This window comes from Cryptotermes secundus, unplaced genomic scaffold (assembly GCF_002891405.2).
Source record: "Cryptotermes secundus unplaced genomic scaffold, Csec_1.0 scaffold1859, whole genome shotgun sequence".
NCBI classification, from domain to species: Eukaryota; Metazoa; Arthropoda; class Insecta; order Blattodea; family Kalotermitidae; genus Cryptotermes; species Cryptotermes secundus.
In genome coordinates this window covers 240,300-264,520 of record NW_019734348.1, presented here as the reverse complement: position 1 = coordinate 264,520, position 24,221 = coordinate 240,300, and the positions used below count along the sequence as shown (strand labels likewise).

Below are 24,221 nucleotides of genomic sequence, written 5' to 3'. Positions count from 1 at the left end.
ATGTTGAGCTATGGATCACCTCTACCTCCCCAGCGGTACATGGCGGTAACGTAACGCTCGCGTTACTACGGTAATAGGCGAGTTCCCGCCCCGCCAGTCCCCTCCGCGGTGACGTAACGTGTAACGCTACGTACCCGTAATCAACTTCCTACTGTGACGTGGCACTCATTACGCAACCGGCAAGCACTGCAGCTATATAAGTGAGCTGCACAGCTGGTACCAGTCAGTTCTACTGTAGGAGTCTGCGACTTCAGTTGTACTGAAGGCATTTCCGAGTTGTACTGTGACAGCCGAGGCAAGTTATAAAGTAACAGTCGCCGAGTTGAAACATAGCAGCCTGCGAGTGTGCGATACTTAAGAAGTCAGCGAGTGGAAGACTTTTCGTGTGCTTTCAAGACATAGTGAGTGCTGTAGTACAGTTATACTCGGAGTGTGTATTTCAGGGAGACTTGTATAGCTCCCGCGTTATTAATACTTGAAGACTCTTGAAGACAGTGTTAAGAGATTTTGTTGTAGGGTTTGTAAACTGTGGAAACCCGCAACTGTGTGATAATTAATTGTAGCCGTGATTTGTAGATTGTTAAATAAACCAATTAACCATCTCTATGGCCTATTCAGTAACGAAAAACGTTACAATATATATATATAAGACTTGTAAGAAGAAGAAAATTTCATGATGTAATTTTTCATAGCTCTTCATTTATGGCAAACCTTTGTTTAGTGTAAGAAAAGTCATTCCATCACAGATTAATTATATAGGGATTTTGCTGTATACTTTAAATTTGTCCCTGTGCTGCAGGTATCATATACTGAAGGCACAGGGGAAAGTGGGAATGTAGTGTCACATATTTATCCTTTAAGAGCATAGCGACACCGTATGGAGACCTTTAAAGTGTAGCCGAGTGGCCATGCGACACCATATGGGTACGCACAGTCCACGCATGCGCACAGTGTTTTAAAATCTAATTTTAAGATAGAAATTCTTGTTCTGCTTACATTATATTTGGGCACCCGCTTTATAAGTAGACAGTCTTCCCTCCTGCATCATCTAACTGAATGCAGAGTCCGACATCGCAATTCATGCACTTTGTCCGGATGTAACTCCGTTTCCCATGTGAAGACCACACATGACACCTCAGTCTCATATTAGAGGAAGTCGGCCAGTGATGTCGAGTGGCCTCCTCTAATCGTAACACTTATAAAACATCACAATTTCAACTATCCACCATGGTCTCATTTCGCGTAGAAGAAGCCGAAATTGAGAGGCCGCTGATAAATGACACCAATTCAGAATGCGGTACAGACGACTCTGAAAGTGGCGAGGAAGCAAGGGGGCTATTCCGAGAACAGTACCTCTGTGTGGCTAGTCTGAGATATACACAGTCAGAGTTTCTGAAGGACAAAGTAAGATAAGACTTCGCCCACACTCGTGCATACAGAAAGGTTCCGATGTGACTGGAGAATGTGCAGTACAAATATAAACGTCCTCCCCTTTTGCCAGATATGACATAGTGAGACAGAATGTCAGCAGCATGCATTTATACTGCAGAAACGTTTCGTGTAGAAACTGTATGCATATTTGTGGACAGACGCTCGAAATTTGGAAAATATTTTTTTTTTGAATCAGTGTAACAATTTTTAAGATTTTAAAATCTGTAAATTACAATATCTGATTCTATATTCTTTCTAGATAAAAGCAGCATTTATTTCATTCGCTTATCACAAAAATTGTAGAAATCACAGCATTTTCAGTAACATGCTTACAATTTTTAATACTCTACAATGGCAGACATTTAAATTAACTCCAGCCTGCTGCCATTACAGGAATTTATATGGCCTTCTCTTAAAGGTTATAATCTCTACTAAATCGAGGTCTTGTAAATATATTGTCACATGTATTAGTGACTTTAATAATGTTTGGATTTGTAATTGGATTTATTGACCACATACAAGTCATAACTAGTTATAACTAAATATGACATTGTTGCTGATTTTCACACTAAAAATCACTCCACATTAGATCATTTCAGTCTGCTGTTGCTAGTCATAACAGCTCTCAACCAAGGATGTTCCCTTACAGTGTTTTACTGTCTGTTTCCTGCAACGGATTTTAACACAGGAACTCTTTAACAGTCATGCTCCAGATATCCATGTACTACAGCACACATAAAGTCTTCAAATCGCACACTAAGTGTTCCTTTGGCCGCACCATAGCTCAAGCGGTTAGTTGCTGGTCAAGTGGGATTTGTGGTGGAATAAATAGCGCTGGGGCAGGTTTTCTCCAAATACTTCAGTTTCCCCCTGCCAATCTTCATTCCACCAATTGGTCCACAGTCACCCTCACCTATGATCTGGGACTGGTACAATAAGCCAGAAGTGGCCGCAGTACAAGGGACTTAGTCCCACCTCACTAGCAATAAAAAAAAAAGTCTTCCTTTCACAGTTTGATTTTCAAGTATGAACTGACCTACATTCAATAATCCTGATGCCATGATTCCTCAATTTGATTGGTTTGCTCCCAATCCCATATCCTGGCAGGCTGGTGCCTTGAGCTAGACTGACTCAAACAACCTTCCATGTCTTTTATATCCACTTGGCATGGACCGCAGCAGAAAACAGAGTCTCAGTGCAGACCTATAGAAAAAGCCTGCATCACTTCTATTGTTGTGCGACATCACCACATATGAGTAAGGTGTGTGTGCTCCATTGCAAAGGTCTGTGCGCACACCACAGAAAACACTGTCACATGTGTTACAGGTGTTGCCTAGCAATGGATCTGCATGTCACAATATATCATGTCTAGAATCCATACCATTACATTTATAGTTGATATTGAGAGTGAAGAAAGTGTGGAAATTCTTGTGTGTGCAGGGGAGTATATTACTGATGCACTGCATAAGCTGAAGACCTCATGGAATCCACGCCGTCCTCAGGAATCATGGCAGCCGCTGAAACAGTTGCAGTCGCGCTTGCAGCAGCGGGCACAGAAGCGCTCTGCCTACACAATCCACATGATGGATATAAGCCCAGCACTGGCTGGTCTGAAGGACTCTTTGATTGCCATGCCTGGTGTCACTTCAAGATCTGGTACTATCATCACAGTGTCTGCCGTGGACAACAACATTGCTATATTGCCAACCAAAACTAAACCAAAGAAGCTTGTGTTCCATGGTTCTGATGGACAACTGTAAGTAAAGTTCTTTTTATTGATGACCTAGTCAGTGCTTTAGTCATAAAGAAATCAGGATGCATACTGTATACAAAGGTAAAACTTTGGGGGAGGGGAGTCTTAACCCAGGTACCGTACAGGCAGATTTCACTTCCAAAGTGTTGTGATGGCATGAGAAAATGTATGAGCTTGCTTTGAAATTCTTTGAACAACAGACACTATTCATATTGGCTGCATCTCTTTCTAGCACATTGATTTCAAAACATTCATTGTTAACAACAGTGTGCAACAATGTACAACAGTTTGTTTTACAACTCATATGTTATGAATTGAGAAAATGACATGTCAACCTGTATAATTTTTCATAAGGTTAAGGTATATGCTCTCTGTTCAAAAGGTGGAGGGTATGCTTGCTCATTCAAGAATAGCAGTGCATATGTGGTGTGTAGCACCATACACCCTCCACTGTGGAACTGGTTTTATTTAACAATGCTGGCAGTAACTCAGACCCATTAATTAATTGATACCGATTGCAGGTTTTGATTTAATTATTGTTGTCATATTTGCTTATATTCTTTAATTGCCAGTTACATTGCTATTTCTTTGATTCTCTCTCCTATATATCAGTGGTAATATTTACACTCCTTTGTTACAGGTACACGTACCTGTTCAAAGGGTTGGAGGATCTCCATCTCGATGAACGTATCATGCAGTTCCTTAGTATTGCCAACACGATGATGCAACGAAGCAGTTCAACCTCAGAATCGATGTACAGAGCTCGTCATTATTCGGTGATACCCCTCGGTCCCCGCAGTGGACTCATTAGTTGGGTAGATGGTGTTACGCCTTTGTTTGGGCTTTACAAGAGATGGCAGCAGCGAGAAACAGCAACTGTGTCCCTCCGTGGAGGTCAGTCTTCAACCAGTGTCCAAGGAGGAAATGGTGAGCCACCGAGAACTGCGATTATGACTTTGAATAGAAACAAATGAGAAGAATGGCAGTTGTGATGAGCCTTTGGCCACATGATTGGAGCAGCTGTTGTGATGTACCACTTGTAGTCCTTAAACCTTTCTCTTTCTATGTGTCTGTACTCGTACACTAAAAAGGAAAATAATATTGATCATTTCTGAGGTTACTTATCAATGCTTTCACAAGTGGTCAGGTTACAATACATAACTTGAGAAGAACAAGTTTTTAGTTTCATTTTTAGGTGCATTGATAGTCATGATAAGTTGACTAAAATCTGTTAATACATGAATTGAAAAGTTTGCTGACAGGGAAAGAGTTAAATATGTAATGCTTTTGTTTCAGGTCCAGGCCAGGTGATGCGTCCTTCAGAGCTTTTTTACAGCAGACTGACTCCTCTTTTGAAGGAAAGAGGCATTTCTAACCTTGACAATCGCAAGGAATGGCCACTTCCAATCCTTCGTCAAGTACTTACAGATCTTATGGACGAAACTCCAAAGGATTTGTTGGCAAAGTAAGTGATATGTCTGTGAAGTGGTTTATATGATAAAATAAGATTGATATATTTTTCAGCAGCTTTTACTGTAGCACATACATGACAAGGAAAGTACAGGTGCAACTTTGCCTTTGTTTTTTTTTTTTCTACTTTAGAGAAAGTTTGCTTTCACAGGTTGACATATTTAGAGAAGCCTGTTTGAAAACATCGTTTACTAGCTGTGTACTTAATTTGTTCTGATACTGTACCTGTAGCCTCTTCACTATCCTATTATGCATTACATTTATTTTTCACTTCATGGATCCAATCATCTCCCTGTAGGGCTGGATATAAAACATGTCGCATATTACAAATTCATGGTGATTACACATCATTCGTCCTTGGTCCAATAAAGTACAAGTATATAATCAGGCATCACACAGATAGCTCAAGTTGTCAGGACAATACACATAGGTTGTGGAAAAACCACTGTCAAATTCACACCTTGCCATTCCACACGCACTGGCAAGCCATATCATCCAAACAGTTACATTATAAAATATTAAAATTCATAACAAAAACAGACATCATACATACTACTACACTTACACCAAGCAAGTCTCAACAGTGTATAATTCATGCACAGAGACCATTTATTAACTCTTAACTTTTGAGCCCCTTGCATGCTTGACAAATTCATCAATAGAGTAAAATGAGTTACTTTGCAAATAATTTCGTAAAACAAGCCCATATTGCTTTTTCTCATTTTTTAAAACTGTGATACACTCAACTCTCGATTATCCAGGATAATGTTGGGGATGGAAATCACGATTAATCAAAAACCCGGTTAAGACACATTTTATTAAAAGTAGTACTGTAATACTGTACCTTCATAATACTATAGGCCTACCTGTATTTAAATTTATTCAACCTCATTTTTATGTCATTACATGGCCTATTTAATACTTTTTTACATTAAACTAAAGTATGAATTAGTTATTTCAATCACAGTGTTCAACAACATCCAACACTTTTCACACATATTCACACTTAACACTTAAAAAAATGTAATATTGTCGTTTGCTTTTTCGCGGCATTTTCCTTTTTACGGATATCCGTACGAAGCCTACGTAATATTAGCTTGTCACTTAATAAACTGTTCTCTTCACTCTCAAGATAGTCTAGTAAGGACTCCAAATGATAAGAGCAGCACCATGTGATATTTTCTTACTAGCAGCACTGTCCACCTCTTCCTCATTCTCACTTTCTTCCCCGCTCTTCTGGCTGACCCCCACTGTACTTACGATTTCGTCACTGCTTAACATTTCAGAGCCCAGCTCACACGAGTTTCTGTTGAATACTTAACACAACATGCTTCCTTTTACACCCTGACATTTTGCTAACGCACTTGAAGATCAATACAAAGAGACTAACTGGGGCAGTGTATCTGTCCTTGAAACTTTCCACAAATCCTTGCATTCTTTCACTCCTACCCTAGAACATTGTGTTGGCATAACGGGACCAAAAAATGCGGAGCTCGGTTCACACTAGTGCGAAAATAGTGTTACAACTCACCATGTGAAACAAAAGTGAATCAATATTAAACAACATATAAGCCGCAAACCTGTTTATCCACCCCCCCGGATAATCAAGAGTTGAGTGTATTTGATGGCAGAGTGTTAAATAGCTTGACGCCTGGATAGGGAGATAAATGTGTTGAAGGTGGTCCATTCCTTCTATTACCAATCATATTGTAACGTGTTTTTCCACTGAAGACGCCGTTCGGGTTGTTAATTGGCTTATTTAACAACCTACAAGTCTTGACTACAATTAATTATAACACTGTTAGGGGTTTACACAATTTATAAACCGTACACACAAATCTCTTCACACTGTCGTCAGTAGTCTACGTGTATTCATAACTTGATATGGGAGCAATACCAGTGTCACTGTATTACACACTCCCAATTACTTCTCTTGTGAGCCAAGCATCTGCTTCTCATGCTATCACTTCTAATCACACGTCCCAGTATTCTTCTTTCCATAACAACTGAATTCGGTGACTGTTCCAATTCAACTGTCTACGGCGACGGCCACATTTCAACTATGTCACTCCTGATAACACAATAACTAACTAGTAACTACTGAATACTCTACTCCCTCTTCGTAACTAACTGTGAATAGTGTTCACTGCTCCTTATATAGCCTTGGCACGGACAAGACAGAAAACAGTTACGTGATAGGTACCGCTGTTGTCTGACGCCGTGTTTGCCGATAGCCTAGCAGCGCTGTCAGGAGTTGTTTACTACTGCATAGCAACCGCGACATCCCTTGGTCACGTCACCATGGGAGTGGGCGGGGTGTTAACTGGCCTATTACCGTAGCAACGGCAACACTCCGAAGGTGTTACATCATCGCTGGTGGTGGAAGGTGTGTCCTGCATAGCGCAAATATGTCACAATATATACAGAGTTATTGGTAGGATGTCAAGCTTTTTAAATAAATCTCTACATGTATCAGTTGGGCCCACTCCCATCATTATTCTTATTATTTTCTTTTGTATAACAAAGACCTTATGACTCTGATGTATTTCCCCAATGTATTATTCCATATTTCACCAGTGAATGATAATATGCATAATATACAGCTTTAAGACTATTTATGTTTAATATATAGGATAATTTTCACATTAGAAAACCAACTGTGCTCAACTTGTGAAGCAAAAAATCGATATGTCCCTTACAAGTCAGATGATTGTCCAGCTGCAAACCAAGAAATTTTATCCTTTCTACTTCTTTCAGCTTTTTGTTAAAAAACAATGTATATAGAAGGTAGCTCGTAGCTGCTGTTAGGAGTGAATTTTATCATTTTTGTTTTATCCAGATTTAACACAAATTTATTATTTTGAAACCATGTAAACATGTGATTAAAAACAACATCCAATTTTATTTTTAAATTATAATAGTCTTTAGCTGTGCAAAGAATACTTGTGTCACCTGCAAACATAATAACTTCCGAAATTTTACTTATTTCAAGGGGAAATCGTTTATGTATATATTAAAGAGTAAGGGTCCCAACACTGATCCCTGAGGCACACCACATCCAACAATTTCCCAGTTAGAACTTAGACAACACCAGTTGTCGCGTATCGCTGGTATATCGCGACAAATAACTTCTCGTTGTATTTGATGTAGCGAGTTTTATTTCACATTCGCTAATACAATCACCCAAATTACAATCTGACGATTACTGCTACCTGCAGTATCACAATTAGTACACTCCAAATGCCACAATACAACTGACTGGTTGCTGGCTAACTCGACGATAGGTCCAGGACTCGCTGACTGACTCAGTACAACTCTGCGGTAGCCACACTAGAACTGGCTGTGAATAGCCTTCGCTTCTCCCTATGTAGCCTCGATCGGACAATACGGGAAAACGGCCACGTAATAGGCACCCTTTTGCCTGGCGCTCTGTTGCTATGTAACGCTAGCGGAGGTCACCGCTGTTACTATCGTAACGTCGCCGCTGTTGATTCGCGTTGCCTAGCGACCGCGATATCCCTCGGTGACGTCACCGCGGAGGGGAGTGGCGGGGCGGGAACTCGCCTATTACCGTAAGAACGCGAGCGTTACGCCACCGCCACGCACCGCTGGGGAGGTAGGGGTCAACATGTCACAATATAATTTAATTCCACTCTTTGACTCCTATATTGGAAGTAAGATTTGGACCATTGCAATAATACACCCTGCACTCCATAGTACTGCAGTTTCATTAATAGGTCATGATTAACACAGTTAGAGGCCTTGGCTATGTCACAAAATATACCAGTTACATACTGTTTTCTATTCCAAGCTGTAAATATTACATTGGTTAATTTAAACATTGCATCATCGATTGATAATCCCTTTTGGAATCCATACTGCTCTGAAAGTAGTATTTTATGCCTTAAGATATGATCATTGAGTCTTCTAAAAATTGCTGTTTCAAAAACTTTTGCAAACCCAGGTACTATAGATATTGGCCTGTAGTTACTTATAACAGCTTTTCCCCTTTTTTGTATACTGGCTTAATAATTGGATATTTTAATCTTTCTGGATATAGACCCATGGTTAATGACTTATTAATTACATAAGTTAGAGGTTTATTAATTTGTTGTCTGCACAGTTTTATAATTTTATTTGTTACACCATCATACCCTGAAGAGTTTTTTTGATTTTAATTTGCTAATTATACTAATTATTTCCTCGTCTGCAACTAAATTAAGATTCATATCTGGAATACCATTTGAGAAATGGGAATGCAAGTATGACATTGCAGTATAAATATTAGTTTTCTTAATATTAAGAATTTCTGTTATTGACGTGAAATATTTATTAAAACTATGAGCTGCTGCTTCAGTATTTATTTTTTTCTATTATTTTGAAAAGTCTGAGGTAGATGTTCTTTATTCTGATTGTTAATCCTACCTGTTTCAGTGTCGATAATGTTCCAGGTAGTTTTTATTTTGTTTTCAGCTGATGTGATTAACTGATTATAATATTTCCTCTTAGCTTCTCTTATTACTCTTAATATCATGCTGTAGGATTTATAGTACGATTTAAACAAATAGTTGTAATTGTTTCTACAGAGAATGTACAAAGATTCCTTCTGTCTACAGGAGGTACGTGTACCAGCTGTTATCCAGCCATTATCCTTTAGTTTATTTGTTACATTTTGCTTTGGAACGCATGACTCATAGACAAGTAAATACTTGTTTAAAAATGAGTTGAATATTTCGTTTACATCGTTAAGTTTATATATATTTTCCCATTTTTCATTAGATAGTTTAATAAGAAATTGAACAATTCAGTCTTCATTTACTAATCTTCCTGTGATTCCCTGCACTTTTTTCTTCTCCAGGAAATTGATATATTTTAGTATGAGACACTGAGTATCGTGATCTGATAGTCCATCACTAATAGAGGTTACTTCATATGAATTTATGCTTGCCTTATCTAGAAAAATATTATCAATTGCAGAGCTTTTGGTCTCAGTTATTCTAGTTGGGAATTGTACTATATGAAATATATTGTCATGTGTTGGGTATGTGACGCGACAAATAACTTCACGCCGTCATGGATCTTAGCGAATTTATTCCACTCGCTCTTACAGTTATACAATTCACAATTTCCCAATTACTGCAATCTGCAGTGTCAGAATTACTTCCCCTGCTGGAGTCCCCACCATGCACTCGATACAACCTGACTCGGCGACTGCTGAACTTCAACTCATACTAAATACTGGTAACTGGCTCAGTACTCACTACTACTGAATAGTGTTCGCTGCTCCTTATTTAGGCTCGGCACGGACAACATAGAGAACACTTTTCTGCTCAGCAACAGATACCAGGTATTGTTGTCAGGTGTGTCTACCTACGCATTGCCTAGCAATAGACGCCCTACTGTTGTGCGACATCACAGCCTAGTGGGGAGGGGTGTTTACCAAGTGTTGCGTAATGATGGAAGGAGTGGGGGTATTTGACGTCACTTGTGAGAACACAGAGTTCACGTGACCCCTACTTCCTGTTGTGCTATCCACGTCACAATATTATATGATTGTAACAGCACTAATAGCTGTGTTTTATGTGTTGACTCTTCTAAAAAATTTATGTTAAAATCACATATTATAAATTCAATTTTTGGTTTATAGAGTAATTTGAGTACTTTATCCAACTTATTTACAAATAACTCAAAATTCCCACAAGGTGACCTATATATACACAGTACAAATATGTTAGTTTTAGCTAAATAAATCTTAAGTGTACAAATTTCTATGTTCTTTTCATCACAGAACCATGCTAAGTTTATAGCAGTAAATTTTATATCTGATCTTATGTATATACAGACATCTCCTCCCTGATGAGTCATACAGGCATACTTTGTTCCCAGTACATACAACGCTATTATAAAAATAAAATCTCATTTTAACTTTAAAGAGGCTGTAGTATACAAGTGATATTAAGTCAGACAAGATAATTTTCAGACCCTGAAATTTGCACCAGTTCAATGGTGAGTGTTGTTTGCCTTGCAGGGAGCTCTGGTGTCACAGTGTGAATGCTGGCAGTTGGTGGCAGACAACTCGGACATACTCCTATTCAGTTGCTGTCATGTCTATAATTGGCTACATTATTGGTCTTGGAGACAGACATCTGGACAATGTGTTGGTTGATTTGTTAACTGGAGAGGTATGTACTGTGAAGTAACTATGATGAAGTCTTGATTTAAAATTTTTCTTTTATCTCTCACATGTGGGCATTAAATTGTATGTAATTTTTTTCTTACATTCCTTGGTACTATTGCAGTATGTTTAATATCACGTTTTTTTTCACTTTGGATACTGGTGTCCACATTTGTTTTCTTCAGTCTTTGCAAGCAGATACTGAAAATATGTCACTCTCAATTTCCCCATATATTCTTACAATTGCTTTTCATTTTTATCCTCTCATTTCTAATTTGACATAATCTTAACATGATTTGGGAGACAAGCTGTATGTTGAAGTGTATCTGAATGGTTCCTGGAGAAACAGGTTGTGTGAGTGTGAATTGGATTGAATTGGCTTGGGGCTCTGGACAGTGTTGGACTTCCGTTATATCAATTTAGCAGAAGAAACTTCCTTGAGCAGCTGGATAGCTCTTAACAGCTTACAGAAGATCTTACCTTGTAGAGTTAGTTATTATTTTGAGTATTAGAAAATGGTGTGTGAGGAATTGATCGTGGCCTGTTAGATACTTTCATGGAATTTTTCAGTAGGTACTAAGGAGAAGCATCAGAATTTTATTCAGTGTACTTTTACATTTTATTTAAAATCATCAGCAGCCATACAATAAATTTGCATGAAGTTATTCAATCTCAGCATCCAGACTACATCTGTGGGGATTGGTGGTGACTCGGCTAGAATTTAAACCAATATCTTCTGAATACAAGTGAGAACCTTAGCGCTACACCAGATTGGTTGGTCTGTTTTGTTAACTGTATTCGAAATTGTTTTTAGGTGGTGCACATAGACTACAATGTGTGCTTTGAGAAGGGGAAGACATTGAGGGTGCCAGAGAAGGTTCCTTTCCGCATGACACCCAATATTCGCACTGCTCTAGGGGTTACAGGCGTGGAGGTGAGTGTTACTTTAGTTGGTGTTTCTTGTTTTCTGTTAGGGTGTAGCTATATTATCTGTTGAAGTTGATCTAATGTTATGACATGCATTGCTATTGCTATCATCAGGGTGAACGAGGTGGAAGGATGGTGTGACCTGATATACAGGACTTGCAGGGGAAGTAAGGGTGGGGTTGTGGAGCATGGTGCTATCCAATGGGAAAGGGTCATTAAGAAGGAAAGTAGGGAAAAAAATGGAAATGCTTTTTTTACAGCCTTCATGTTATGAAAATATCTCTGTTGATGTTTGACTGGAATCTGAATAATTCTCTGTCTTTTTCTGTCTTAATTTCTTTTATGTATATATGTAATTTGGATTTGTCTTTTGTATTGGAGTGCAGTATTCATGCAGAATATGAAATGATTTTTGGGACATAATACCAAAGTTAATGGTTTCGAAAGAAGAGTCGAGTGCTTGTAGTTAAAGTTTTTATTCACCAGTATTTGCTAATGCTTTACATAATTATAATATGGGGATTCAGAAGCCAATATATGCAAATTGTTTTTATATTTTTACATTTTTAAGCAGGACATCCAATTTCTGTATATTTGTAACGCTTGTATGATTTTGATCCATTATGTATGTTGTAATGAAATTTGCCAGTATCCTGAGCCAGGGGATGGACATTAATTACACCCCTGACCCCCTGCTAATTTCTTCTCCACATTGATACAAGCTTCTGTAGCATAACTTTCAAGAACTAAAATCTAATGAGTTGACCCAAATTATTAATTGATCATTTCAGTATAAAACATGTTGTTCTTAATTCTCAAGATTCATGCATGTCTAAAACTATAAGATTTTATATTCTGTGATACATTTACGGATCATATGTCATCTTATGTTCACTGCTGTCCACATTTGTGTCGGTTGTCCTAAGCGAAATCTTATTTGCTGTGATGAAAGATGGGTCAGGAAGTGTTCTGTTGGGTGAGTGGCAGTGAAGAATCCTTTTGATCGCTTGACGAAATTCAGGGTTCTTCCAGGCATAGATGATTGGATTCATGCATGAATTTGCCATTGCCATTGAAAATGCTGCTTTGTAGCCAATCCCAGTATCACTGGTACATACCCCAGACAGTATTGTGCACGCCACAACCATGTATGGTAGCCAGCAGATGGAGAAGCTGCCCAGTATTAGTAATACCACCTGTAAACAGCAAACACAGTTTACAAAATGTTTGTGTTCCAAGTACCACATCAGAGGTGAAGCTCCAAGTAAAGACTGAAATTATGACAAGTTCTCATTGCATAAAGCAGTGGTTCTCAAACTTTTTACCTCTGAGCCCCCCCGACAAGAGAAAATACTCTCAGGCCCCCAGGCTGTTTTTTTTTATCAAACTATAATTCATGGTATGTTTGACGTTTCATTCAGTTTATTTTGTGTTTTTCTACATACTATTTAGCAGTTTTCTTACTCAAAATTAAAGTATCACAATACTAGGCATACAATTAATTAGTTTTAACACTTGCAATTAACCAAAATATGTATTGAAATGAAACGATATTTAACTAACAAGTATTTAATTTTTTTTCAAAGAAAATCAAACATTTAAATGTCAAAGTTCAGTGTGATGGATGGGCCTGCTTTTGAGAACAAGGTTTATCAAAATGTGGTGTAATATCAGAAATGGCCACTCTAACTTCTTTAGCAATATTTAGCCTTGAGCGATACTTTGACTTTATAGCTGCCAAAGCAGAAAAGCCTGTCTCGCATAAGTAAGTTGTTGCGAAAGGAATCAGTATCTTCAATGCCTTTTGGCTCAAAGTTGGGAATTCCTTGCCAATATGTATCCACAACTCCAACAAAGACAATTCCTTAAATTTACTTTTTAAAGAAGAATCACTAGTGAGATCAATGAGTTCTTGCTCATTTACCTTCAGAGATGATGGCCCAGGAGCATTTTCGAATGGATTTTTAATCCAATTAAATTTATCAAAATCATTGCAAAAGTATTTTTCGAAATGAACGTTCAACATTATGAGATGATCAAGTAGGCAGCTTTTATGTCCATTGGAAGCACTGGATTGTCAGTGTCTTGTACCATTGACACCAGAGTAGGGAACATGTCTAGCCTGTCACTTTCCATACTGTTTCTCCAGAGCTCTAATTTTCTCATGAATGGCTTCACTTTGTCATTCCAAGAAAGTACAGTTGCCTCATTCCCTTGAAGTGAAGCGTTGAGGATATTCAGTTTCTCAAATATATCTGTGAGGTAAGCCATTTTCAATAAAAAATCCTGGTTGCTGAAACTGTCTGCCAGTGAGTGATTTTCCCCATTTAAAAAACAGAACACCTCATGCCTCAGCTTAAACATTCTCTTTAATACCTTGCCTCTTGAAAGCCATCGAGGATCACTAAAAACAACAGAGCAGTGTGTTTGGCACCCATTTCCTAACACAGCATTTTAAAAAGTCTAGACTTCAGAGGATTTCAGAGGATGAGGCTGCTGCTGAACTATCAACGCTGTCTCTGGCTTATGCATTTTATAATTGCCGGTAAAGAGAATAATTATTAGTTAATTTGAAATTCATGATAATTAAAGCCTGTACTCATCAGAAGTTTTTCTATATGTATTTTTATTTTTATTTTTTTGTTACTTTTCTAATTGATTTAGGGCAGTTTTAATTTTTATCTGTAGGAAAGTATGCTGTGCCCCCCCTTTCAAGCCCTTCCCCCCCATGGGGGTCGTGCCCCACAGTTTGAGAACCACTTTCATAAAGGAATTGTGGCATGCCATGGGCAGTGTTGAAAGATATATCATCTAAGAAAGTAATCTGTCATTTTACATGAAATCTGCATTTGTGTCCATCTGTAGTTTGGTAGGTGACACACAAATTTTCAAAATATGCATCCTGTTTTGTATCTTAACGTACTTTCATATGGTGCAGCCAACACAGTAACAACAATAATACACTATAAGACAAAATACTGTCATATCAACATTTGTTCAGTTCTTATTTTGGCACGTTTCAACCTTTCTTTTTAGATCATTCTCAGGCAATACACAAATAATAGCATGTGTATTGCCTGAGGATGACCCAAAAATAAAGGCCGAAACATGTCGCAAATAAATGTTGATATGATAGTATCTCTTCTGTCTTATTGAGTATTGTTATTATTGTGTTGACTGCCACATGTGAAAGTTTGGACACATTACAAACTCTGTACCAGATAATGCTGAAGTCCTTTGAAACCCAGAAGAATTCCATACCAGTTTCATCAGCCTTTACTATGTGTTCACTTGAAACTGACCTGAATGGATTTCCAGTCAGAAGGACCTCCACCATGGAGAAAATTGATCTCTCGTAATCTGCGTACTTGATTCATTGCTTCCCGCCATATCTTCCAGTAAATGACAAACATGGCCACCCATAATAAGAGAAATAGTGGAAGCATAATGTAAACAAAGTAGTTGGGTGCCATGACATGCTCTATGTCACATTCATCATTTGCTGACCAATTATTCCAGTAAATTGGCATTGTGGACAGCATTAATGCTATGCACCAGCCTGTAGCTATCATCGTTATGGCCACTCTGTAACAGTAAATGCAGACAGAATTGTTTTGAAGAATGAATGGAAGCAATTGTCCCTTCTCTGAGGTATTATCCCAGAATTTGTCTTCAGTGATTGAGGAAAGTCATGAAAACTTCAGGATAGCCAATATCTTGGCTTTGTATGAGACCCAGAATCTTCCAAATACGAAACAGGACTTCTATGATTACTACTGTGATGTTCAGTGACAGTTTGCTTAAAATGAAAAAAATTCTTAATGATAGTTAAATAAACTTGTGTAGACAGAACACAACAAAAACATAGGAATGAAGTTTTATAAGATTATAGCCAACCCTGGCCTAACTTCAGGATATCGAGATTGATGCGGTTACGCGGACATGGTTATGTGTCTTCCTAAACAGATTACTTTCTGCCATTCTCCCACTGTCTTGACCATACTGTGTGTGTGTATCTGCATGGCATTTCATTCAAGTTACAGAGAAAAAGTTGTCGGCCAGAATGAAAGTTTTGTGTGTCATAACCTTCTGGTATGCAGTACAGTTAGATAAATTGAAAATGTAAAAATCTTAACTGCATGTTGTTATTTTATGGGGGAAAAATTAATGCCATTTTCTTTTTTTTGTAAGATTTTGAAGTAGTAGTGTAATATAGATAAAATATGTTGGAATCTGTTGCTGTACTTATCCCACTGATATGTGTGCCATAGAAGATGGTTGGAAAGTTTCATATGCAGCTGTAGAAAGGCCATGATTGCTTCCATACATCTCATTTCTAATTCAGCACTCAGATGACCCTGCTATTAAAGTCATACGTAATGTTTACAAAGTGTAGCAAAAAGTGAAACAGACTACATTTACAGTAAGCTGGTGTGTAGCAATGCCATCTTACTTACCTCTTTGTTATTAATCTGCAGTAGTGTAGTGGGTGAACAATGGAAATATATCTGTCAATGGCGATTATGATGAGATTACATAGGGAGGCTGAACAGCCCAAAGCAAGGAGTACAAATCGTAGAATACACGTTTCCTTGTCTTTTCCAATTGCGTCAGAAAGGTAGAAAGCCATGTGATATGGCAGAGTGAGTCCAATGAGTAAGTCTGATATTGCTAAACTTAGAACAAATTGGTTTGACATAACATTAGACAGACGTCTGCTGCATCGAATGGCTAATACTGTGAGTGTATTGCCGCAAAGGATAACCACCAGAAGTGCACAGTCTAAGATACTCCATAATGTGTGGGAATTAAGTGCATTTTCTGTGGAAGTGAGATTTCTGGAATGTTCACAAGGCATTGTGTTATCGTATTTGTTATCATGTATTATACATTAATTGGCAGCAGTCCGTTACACATTGCATGTTTCTTTGCTAGGTTTTAGCTAGATTATGTCACTTTATCCACTGCAAAAGGAACTATTTTGTTTTATCATAAACTTCTGTTTGTAATTGTTTGTTCATGTAGCACTGGTCCTAAATTAACTTTGTTTTGAAGTTAGCCCCACAACTGTAGACACTTTTCCTGATGGGTACAGCACATATTCTGGGTTTCATGTCTTGGTGCATCTGAAATGATAATTTTCTGCATCACAGTTCTGTAGGCTTATGTTAGTTTTATGGAACAGTCTGCTTTCATTGCAGAAAGAGTATAAAATGAATACATTACAAGGAGTACACAAAATTTGAAGTTTTCACAGTGACTCTATTCAGAGAAGTCTTTTCATGTGATCAGCATGTCAATGCAGGGTTAGTATCTGACATTGCATAGATGGTCTCCATAGCTGTATCGATCCAAGATGATAAAGACAGAGACAGTATGAAACATTAGATACTAATTCTGTATTGGCACGGCTGATTGCCCAAGAAGACTTCATTGCACATTGCAAAGTTTTTTTCAGCCTATTTCATGTCCAAAAATATTATGTTTTGATAAAACTTGGTAGAAGGTTACTGTAGAAGGTGTTAGAGTGATACAGATTTTGAGCTGCGTTATTGTAAAACAAATAAAACTATAGGCTTCACTCTACAGTGATATGTTCCACATTGTACAAAAAGTGAATTTAGAAAAAGTTTTATGTCTTTTGAAGATTTTTTATTACACAAAATCTTGAACTCTGTAGCAAGTTACAGTGTCACTTCCACCTCAGAAGTTTGCATGACTGCAATCTTGACATTATTGATGATGGGGCATTAGAAGTCCAAAGCTTCACTTCCATATTAGGTTCCACTGAAATGCATGAAATGGTTTTAATGTTTTTGGAGTGGTAAGGGGTACACCCTCAGTGACATAACATCAGAAGTCTCTTTCTTTATAATATAAAAAATCACTAAAGTTATAAAGTGTCTTATTATAAGTCTTTCTTTATGATATAAAAATCATGGAAGTGATAAAGTGTCTTATTACAAGACAGACACGACTTAAAAATCGTTTAATTTCCTTCAAGTAGCATTTTCATTTCATTGCACTTACCATAAATATGCACAAAGTTACTCAGAAAGATAAATCTTCGTCAGTGCTTTTTTTTTTTTCATAATCATTAATAAACAATTTCTGCAAGCAATGTAGTCCAGAATTAGTTGACCTCATTGCATGTTCACTAGGCAGTAGAGCTGTTCATGTGTTACCAGTGTGTTCTCTTCTAATGTTATCTTAGCACTGGGATATACCAAAGCTGCAGAGCACAAAAGGGATTTCCCTGAATGTCTATTTCCCATACTGAAAATATTAATTAGTTGTAATAGCAATGATGGGCAAATGTACATAGTTGATGTAATCCTACTGGTTTCTCTTTGAAGTTCTGTAGCCATTGTTTACCTTGTGGGCTTTCCCCCTCTGTGAGAGATACAGGTGTTTAATCCTGTTGCTTACTCAGCATATAGTAAGCAAGGAAACCACAAAGAAGGAAAGATAATGGGCAATTGTGAAGCAAATCAATATTGGAACATTATTGGTATTAGTGAGAAGTGGATGGTTGTGGAATTCAGTATGATGGGATGTTGCTAATATGTCAGACTTGTGTACAGGTGGTACTTGCTTCAAATTCCTGCCAATAACTAGCTCTTTTACATTATTTCCTTCCTTCCAAGGATCGGTCACCTCTTTTGTGGCATTAGCTTGATTTCACACTTAGAGTGCAGCTTCATTTTCTGAAAGCTACTGACATCTCTGAGACATTCATGTTACAGGAAGTTACAATTTGAGAGATAAAAGAGTTGTGAGGTATTTGGAGTTCTTGCAATGGTGGCTACAAAGATTTCTGTCTTGGGGTTACTACACCATGTAACCATTTACTGACATTTCGAAGGAAGATATCGCCTCCATCCTCAACCAAAGCATGTTCCTTTTGAATGTCAGTAGGCATCAACCAGGCTATATGGTGTCACATTTCAGAAGAAAATAATGTTGTTAGAAGAATTCTGTAGGAGTTACTTTCACTGTTAGTCCAGATTTTAATTGTTTCTTATACAGAAAGAAGTAGCTATGTTTTTCATTTTTAGATTTCAAAGTAAAAGAAACTGGGATACACACAGATGCTCTATCAATTTTGGGTTCATTGTATAACAAAATGAACTACCTTACTTACTTACTTACTTACTTACTTACTTACTTACTTACTCACTCACTCATGGAGCTGAGCCCTTCTGGAGGAGCCGCCAATTCTGTAGCTACTCAAGAGTTTCCCAGCATTTTATGGAACCCAAAGGTTTATTACCGTGCTCACAAGAGCCCTCCAACTGGTCCCTATCCTGAGCCAGATCAGTCCAATTCATACCATCCCATCCTGTGTCTCTAAGATCCATTTCAATATTGTCCACCCACCTACACCTTGGTCTTTCCAGTGGTCTCTTTCCTTCTGGCTTTCCCACCAATATCCTATATGCATTCCTTTTCTCCCCAATTCATGCTACATGCCCAGCCCACCTCATCCTCCTTGACTTGATCATTCTAAATATACTTGGAGAACAGTACAAGTTATGAAGCTCCTCATTATGCAGTTTTCTCGAACCTCCTGTCACTTCATCCCTCTTCAGTCCAAATATTCTCCTCAACACCCTGTTCTCAAACATGTTCCCCCCTTAATGTCAGAGACCAAATTTCACACCCATTCAGAACCACCGGCAAAATTATAGTTTTGTATAATCCAATTTTTATGTTTTTGGACAGCAGACGAGAAGACAAAAGGTTCTGGACTGAATGGTCATAAGTATTACCCGAGTTCAATCTCCTCTTAATTTCCTCCTGAATCAGGTTTTGAAAATTAACTACCACCAGATATAAATTTGTCTGTTATTTATGGAATTCATTTTGGTATTTTTCATACCTGGAAGATGCAGGGTTAATGCAGTGGTACTTCTGTCACCATACAAGTAAACTTTCCTGTCAGTAATGGTTCACAGCCATAAACATAAGCTGTTGTGACTGGAAGGGTCAGACCTCTCAAACTGCCACTCCTGTAATATAGCACAAGACCGTAAATATTCTTACCATTATCATTGCATTCATTTTGTCTCTGTAGAGTTCATTTTATTGCATTTATCAAGGCACTAATCTGATCCACTGAAACTGAATACACAGCACTGTAATTTTAACTTGATTAACGACGTTTGTGAGAACAGATAGGTTGTCCTTGACCACCACACACCTGCTGATATGAAGCACTCCATGACTGCTTTATTACAAATTTATGTATTAAATGGGTGGAGCAGCTGTTATCACATGATCACAATGCACAGCATATGATATGTGTGGCAGTTTACACAGAATGAAACTGCTTACATAGTCAGGTAATTATAAATTCTTTTGATGAGGTATAGTATACACTTCTGATTTTAATATCTTCAGTCCTATTATCATATCTGACTATAATTGCAAACCGTATGGAAAGCTGAACATTGCAGTCTTGAGGTTAGCATCCCTCTTTCACATACGGAGGTCTGAAGTTCAAATCTCACTTGGAGACCAGTTTCCCTGACAGGCATTTTGTGGGTTTTCACAGTCTGTTGTAGGAAAATGCTGAAGTGGTTCCTTGAAATAAGTGATGACCTCTTATTCCATATACATAGTAACCAAATCAATATCCACACTGATTATCTTGGTGTCGTAGTCCTACATGTTTAGGAGGTCCTAGGTTTGAGTCTGAGGCTTGTATGGGCCTTTTCATAGTTTGCCTGTGTACCTTCAGTCATGTTCATAAAACAAGACAAGACTATTTCCACATTCTTCTTATTCCAATATCCAAAATCATTTGTTTTTCAGTATTACATAACTTACACACTTAATAAAACAACATTAAATGAATTAATGGAGATGTGTTAGACATCTGTGAAAATCAGGTCATTTAAGTCTATGAATGTAGAACACAGGCTTCAATTGGGTACGTTTCCAATTAGAATCATGGCTGTCCTTCCAGGATTATTTGTGATTTAGCTCAGTACTTCCAGATAGATGCTGAGACATTACGTTCACAAACACAACTGCTTTATCTCACAACTTGCCAATTCATGTCACATCTCATTCACTGCTGTATAATCTCTGTAGTTCTTAAAGTGTCATTAACTCTAGAATCATGAAAGAATGAAAACAACATATTTTTAGAATCAGAATATTTTTGTGTTAAAATAGTTGACTTGAACGTTCAGTAAAAGAACCAGCTCCAGGGGGAAACATTTATTTTTGGAATGAGAATGGAGAACCATGTGATGCACACATTTTAAGTGTGCATGTAATGAAAACACACATCCTTTTATATAAACTTGAGTTACAGTACAGCTCAGTTAAGATTCTGTAGTTTGCTTATATGTTTTAACACTCCACACTTAGGCTGTGAGACTTCCATAATAAACATAGTCTTCATTAGCATGCTGTGATCAATTGTTGGCATTCGGGCTTAATGTTTTGCTAGTTGTGTAGATTGGAACTGTTGTATTGTTGATTACAGGCCTAATAGACATATTAGCTTTATGAAATTTAATTTGTGCTTCTAATTTAGGGGTGTAAGGGACATTTGAGCATTTCTTATTTTGTAGATATGTTAGTTGTTGCACTTCTGACATGTTTGCACCAGTTTTTGCATATTATCTGTTGGTTCTGATGACAGTTCTGTAATTAAGTTTTCTTATACAAAATTGTGTACTTTTATACTTAATTCTTCATTTTTGAGAAAAACTTTGCGTGATTGTACTAAAAGTATAAAAGTATTGTTAATAGGACACCTCTGATGGTGACCATTTGAGGTTGAAATGGCAGGGTATTGAGTAAATAAATATAATTTTATGTTATAATTTCATGGTGCTTACTAAATTATTTTAAATTGCAGTGTGTTTCAACAGTTGATGTTACAGTGTGGAAGCAAACAATGTCTCCCAATCTGTGCCCTAGTATCAGTGCCAAAGCCATGGGATAGATTTCTTTAAAACTTAATTATTGTAAAATTTGATAAAGGTTGTCAGGCAATTCGGTTTTTAGCTGTGTTGAGCCTAATGAAACCAGCTTTATATGTATACAAAAAACTGTTAATAAAACTTCAGTAGAGTTCAACAACATTGTTGGCCATTTTGTTTTTTAATGATACTGACCAGTTACAAAGCCTGTTTTACGCCAAGTAGTCAGCAAACTTTTCCACACATCACATAAACTGCTTTGCATGCATTTGTCATGGTGGTGGATGTTGAAGAATTTCCCATTTTCCCGTTACAGCATGCACCAACTAAGAAAGCATTCGAGAAAGCTGCAGTAGCCACTGCCAGCAAGTGCCACACTCACAATACTGACTGTCAAAATTAGCCACATAAGATCCTGTCACAGGTGTTGACTCTTGAGTATTGAACCTTAATGTTGATACTGCAGCTTGTCCAAGGTTAGCAAGTCATGCATATAGCTGGCAGTAGTTTTAACTTGGTGACTAATTTGTTTAACTTCACAATTCCATGTATATTCAGTCTTCTCTTAGTTGGTGTAGTGACTAAAATGCAGTAAATGTGCTGTAAAGATTGGGTGGCTTTCAGTCAGTAGAAACTTGTATCTTTCCTTTTTGGTGTCCTGGAGATCATTTGATTGTCATAACCTTCACCTTTATAAGTACATGCCAACACCAGAGGCCTTTGTGAATCATAAACCGTAATAAAGATTATGCAATGTCCATTCCTGACCATGCAAGAAAATACTTCTTTTTTTTTCCTGGTTGGATATATCTATACTGAGACAATGATTTGTGTAATAAAATCTTTCCATCCCAATTCAGTCATGAAAATAATAATATAGACACTGACTGATTTTCTGTTCTCTTTTCTTCCTTGTTTCTATTTTCCCTTCCTTTTCTTCATTCAATTCATTCCTCTTTCTGATTTTTTTCTACTTCACTCACATGGTTTATGATGATTCAGTACTCATTGGATAGGAGGCTGGGCACCCACAGCCAGTCTGGATGCTGTGAAGAAGGGATAAATCTCTTTCCCATCCTCAGAGTTGAATTCCAATTCCTTAGCCATCCTGCCCATGGCCTAATGTGTATACTGACTGATCTAGGATTTTGGTAACTTGTCGTTCAGGCAAAATGGCTAAGCTGCATCTGCAGGATGATAAATTTATACTGTATTTGAATAGGCTAAATGAAGTGGGGTATTGTATTCTGTGTTCCTTATACGAAACTGAAGAAAACGTCAAATAGAATGTGCCTGAAGAATATTTTAGCACCTGCACAGTGTCATGGGTTTTGATAAAACTTATGAATATGAGTATTGGCCAGTTACTTCTGTTAACTTAACTTGAAGACTTATTCTTAACTTAACTTAACTTATTCGATCCTGTATCTTATTCAGGCCCGTGCTCAATAATATATCAAGCTCCTCTCACAAAACACAAGTTAAAATATTATTCTATAAGTGAGAAGACGAATGTGATTGCGTGTAATTATACAGCAGTGTTCGTACACCTGAGGATGACCTCTTGAGGTCGAAACATGTAGTGTAATAATAATAAAAATATGTTGTGTGGTCGATAAAATTGACACTAATATTGATTAAATACACAGCAGGATGCAAGAAGCAATTAAAGAATAGAAAGCACTGCACAGCAAATAATTTTTCAGTTTCCTCATAAAAACATTAACATTTTTAATGCTTCTCAGTTCAAGGGGAAGGCAATTAAATATTTTAGTTCCCATATTAATTCCACCTTTTTTGCAACGATCGGTGTTATAAAATTGGACATACAAATTATGTTTATGTATGGTGTTGTAGCTGTGAATATCATAATACTGAGTTTTATATTTCTTATTCTTTATTATAAAACATAAAATCTCAAATATATATAATGAGGTAATGTTTAAAATATTAAATTCACCAAACATATTTCTATAGGATACACCTTTAATCACTCTTAGACATTTTTTCTGTATTTTAAATACAGTTTCAGAGTCCTTAAGCCCCCACCCCCAAAAATAATACCATATTTCAATACAGATTCAAACTTAGTAAAATAGACGTTTCTTAATACAGATTGGCTGAGTCGTGTAAGAATTTAATCAAATAAAGAGCCTTGTTGAACTTTGGCATGCGTATTGAGTGTGATTTGCCCAGCTTAGATTTTCAGTAATACAAATACCCAAAAATTTTACATTCGATGAATAAATTATTTCCTTATTATTTAAGCAAACAACAGGTCTATAAATTGGAGGTCTTCCCTAAAAGAATAACACTTTAGTCTTATCCGTGTTTATTATGAGATTATTTTCATCGAACCAATTTTCTAATTGATTCCTAACATTTAAGATTTTTTCGTTTAATGATAAGAGATTATTGTCAGTAAGTTGTATATTTGTATCATCAGCAAATAATACAACCTCAGCCTCATGAATAGCTAGGGGCAAATCATTTATGAACAATAAAAATAATAGGGGTCCCAAAA

General features: G+C 37.2%; 2 protein-coding genes across 3 annotated transcripts in view; one reads left to right on the top strand and one right to left on the bottom strand.

The window, feature by feature from the left end:
• The window catches only part of LOC111868719 (serine/threonine-protein kinase SMG1), a gene marked incomplete at its 5' end in the record, with an annotated part of 82,975 nt that overhangs the window by 12,901 nt on the left and 45,853 nt on the right, over positions 1–24,221 (top strand). Inside the window, 5 exon segments of the mRNA XM_023859638.2 lie at positions 2,872–3,187; positions 3,825–4,111; positions 4,481–4,649; positions 10,683–10,836; positions 11,644–11,763. Coding sequence (XP_023715406.2) covers positions 2,872–3,187; positions 3,825–4,111; positions 4,481–4,649; positions 10,683–10,836; positions 11,644–11,763 — 1,046 coding nt within the window.
• LOC111868721 (dopamine D2-like receptor) lies at positions 4,217–22,299 on the bottom strand. Of its 2 annotated transcripts, XM_033753150.1 has the most exons (6): positions 21,893–22,299; positions 19,639–19,768; positions 16,214–16,882; positions 15,059–15,341; positions 12,875–12,952; positions 4,217–4,267 (listed from the first exon to the last, which is right to left on the bottom strand). In XM_033753150.1, the coding sequence occupies exons 3-6, from the start codon at positions 16,612–16,614 to the stop codon at positions 4,247–4,249; spliced, it is 783 nt and encodes a 260-aa protein (XP_033609041.1). In that variant the 5' UTR covers positions 16,615–16,882; positions 19,639–19,768; positions 21,893–22,299; the 3' UTR covers positions 4,217–4,246. The 2 variants fall into 2 exon arrangements, with proteins under 2 accessions (XP_033609041.1, XP_023715413.1); XM_023859645.2 differs by lacking the exon at positions 4,217–4,267 and having other exon boundaries at positions 12,234–12,952.

What these genes read in the sequence shown, in the direction of transcription:
- LOC111868721 (XM_023859645.2), bottom strand. Translation starts at nt 16,614, where the DNA reads ATGCCTTGTGAACATTCCAGAAATCTCACTTCCACAGAAAATGCACTT. An exon ending in TGCAGATTAATAACAAAGAG is followed by an intron (nt 15,342 to 16,213) that starts GTAAGTAAGATG and finishes TTACTGTTACAG; the next exon opens with AGTGGCCATAACGATGATAG. An exon ending in CTGACTGGAAATCCATTCAG is followed by an intron (nt 12,953 to 15,058) that starts GTCAGTTTCAAG and finishes TGCTGTTTACAG; the next exon opens with GTGGTATTACTAATACTGGG.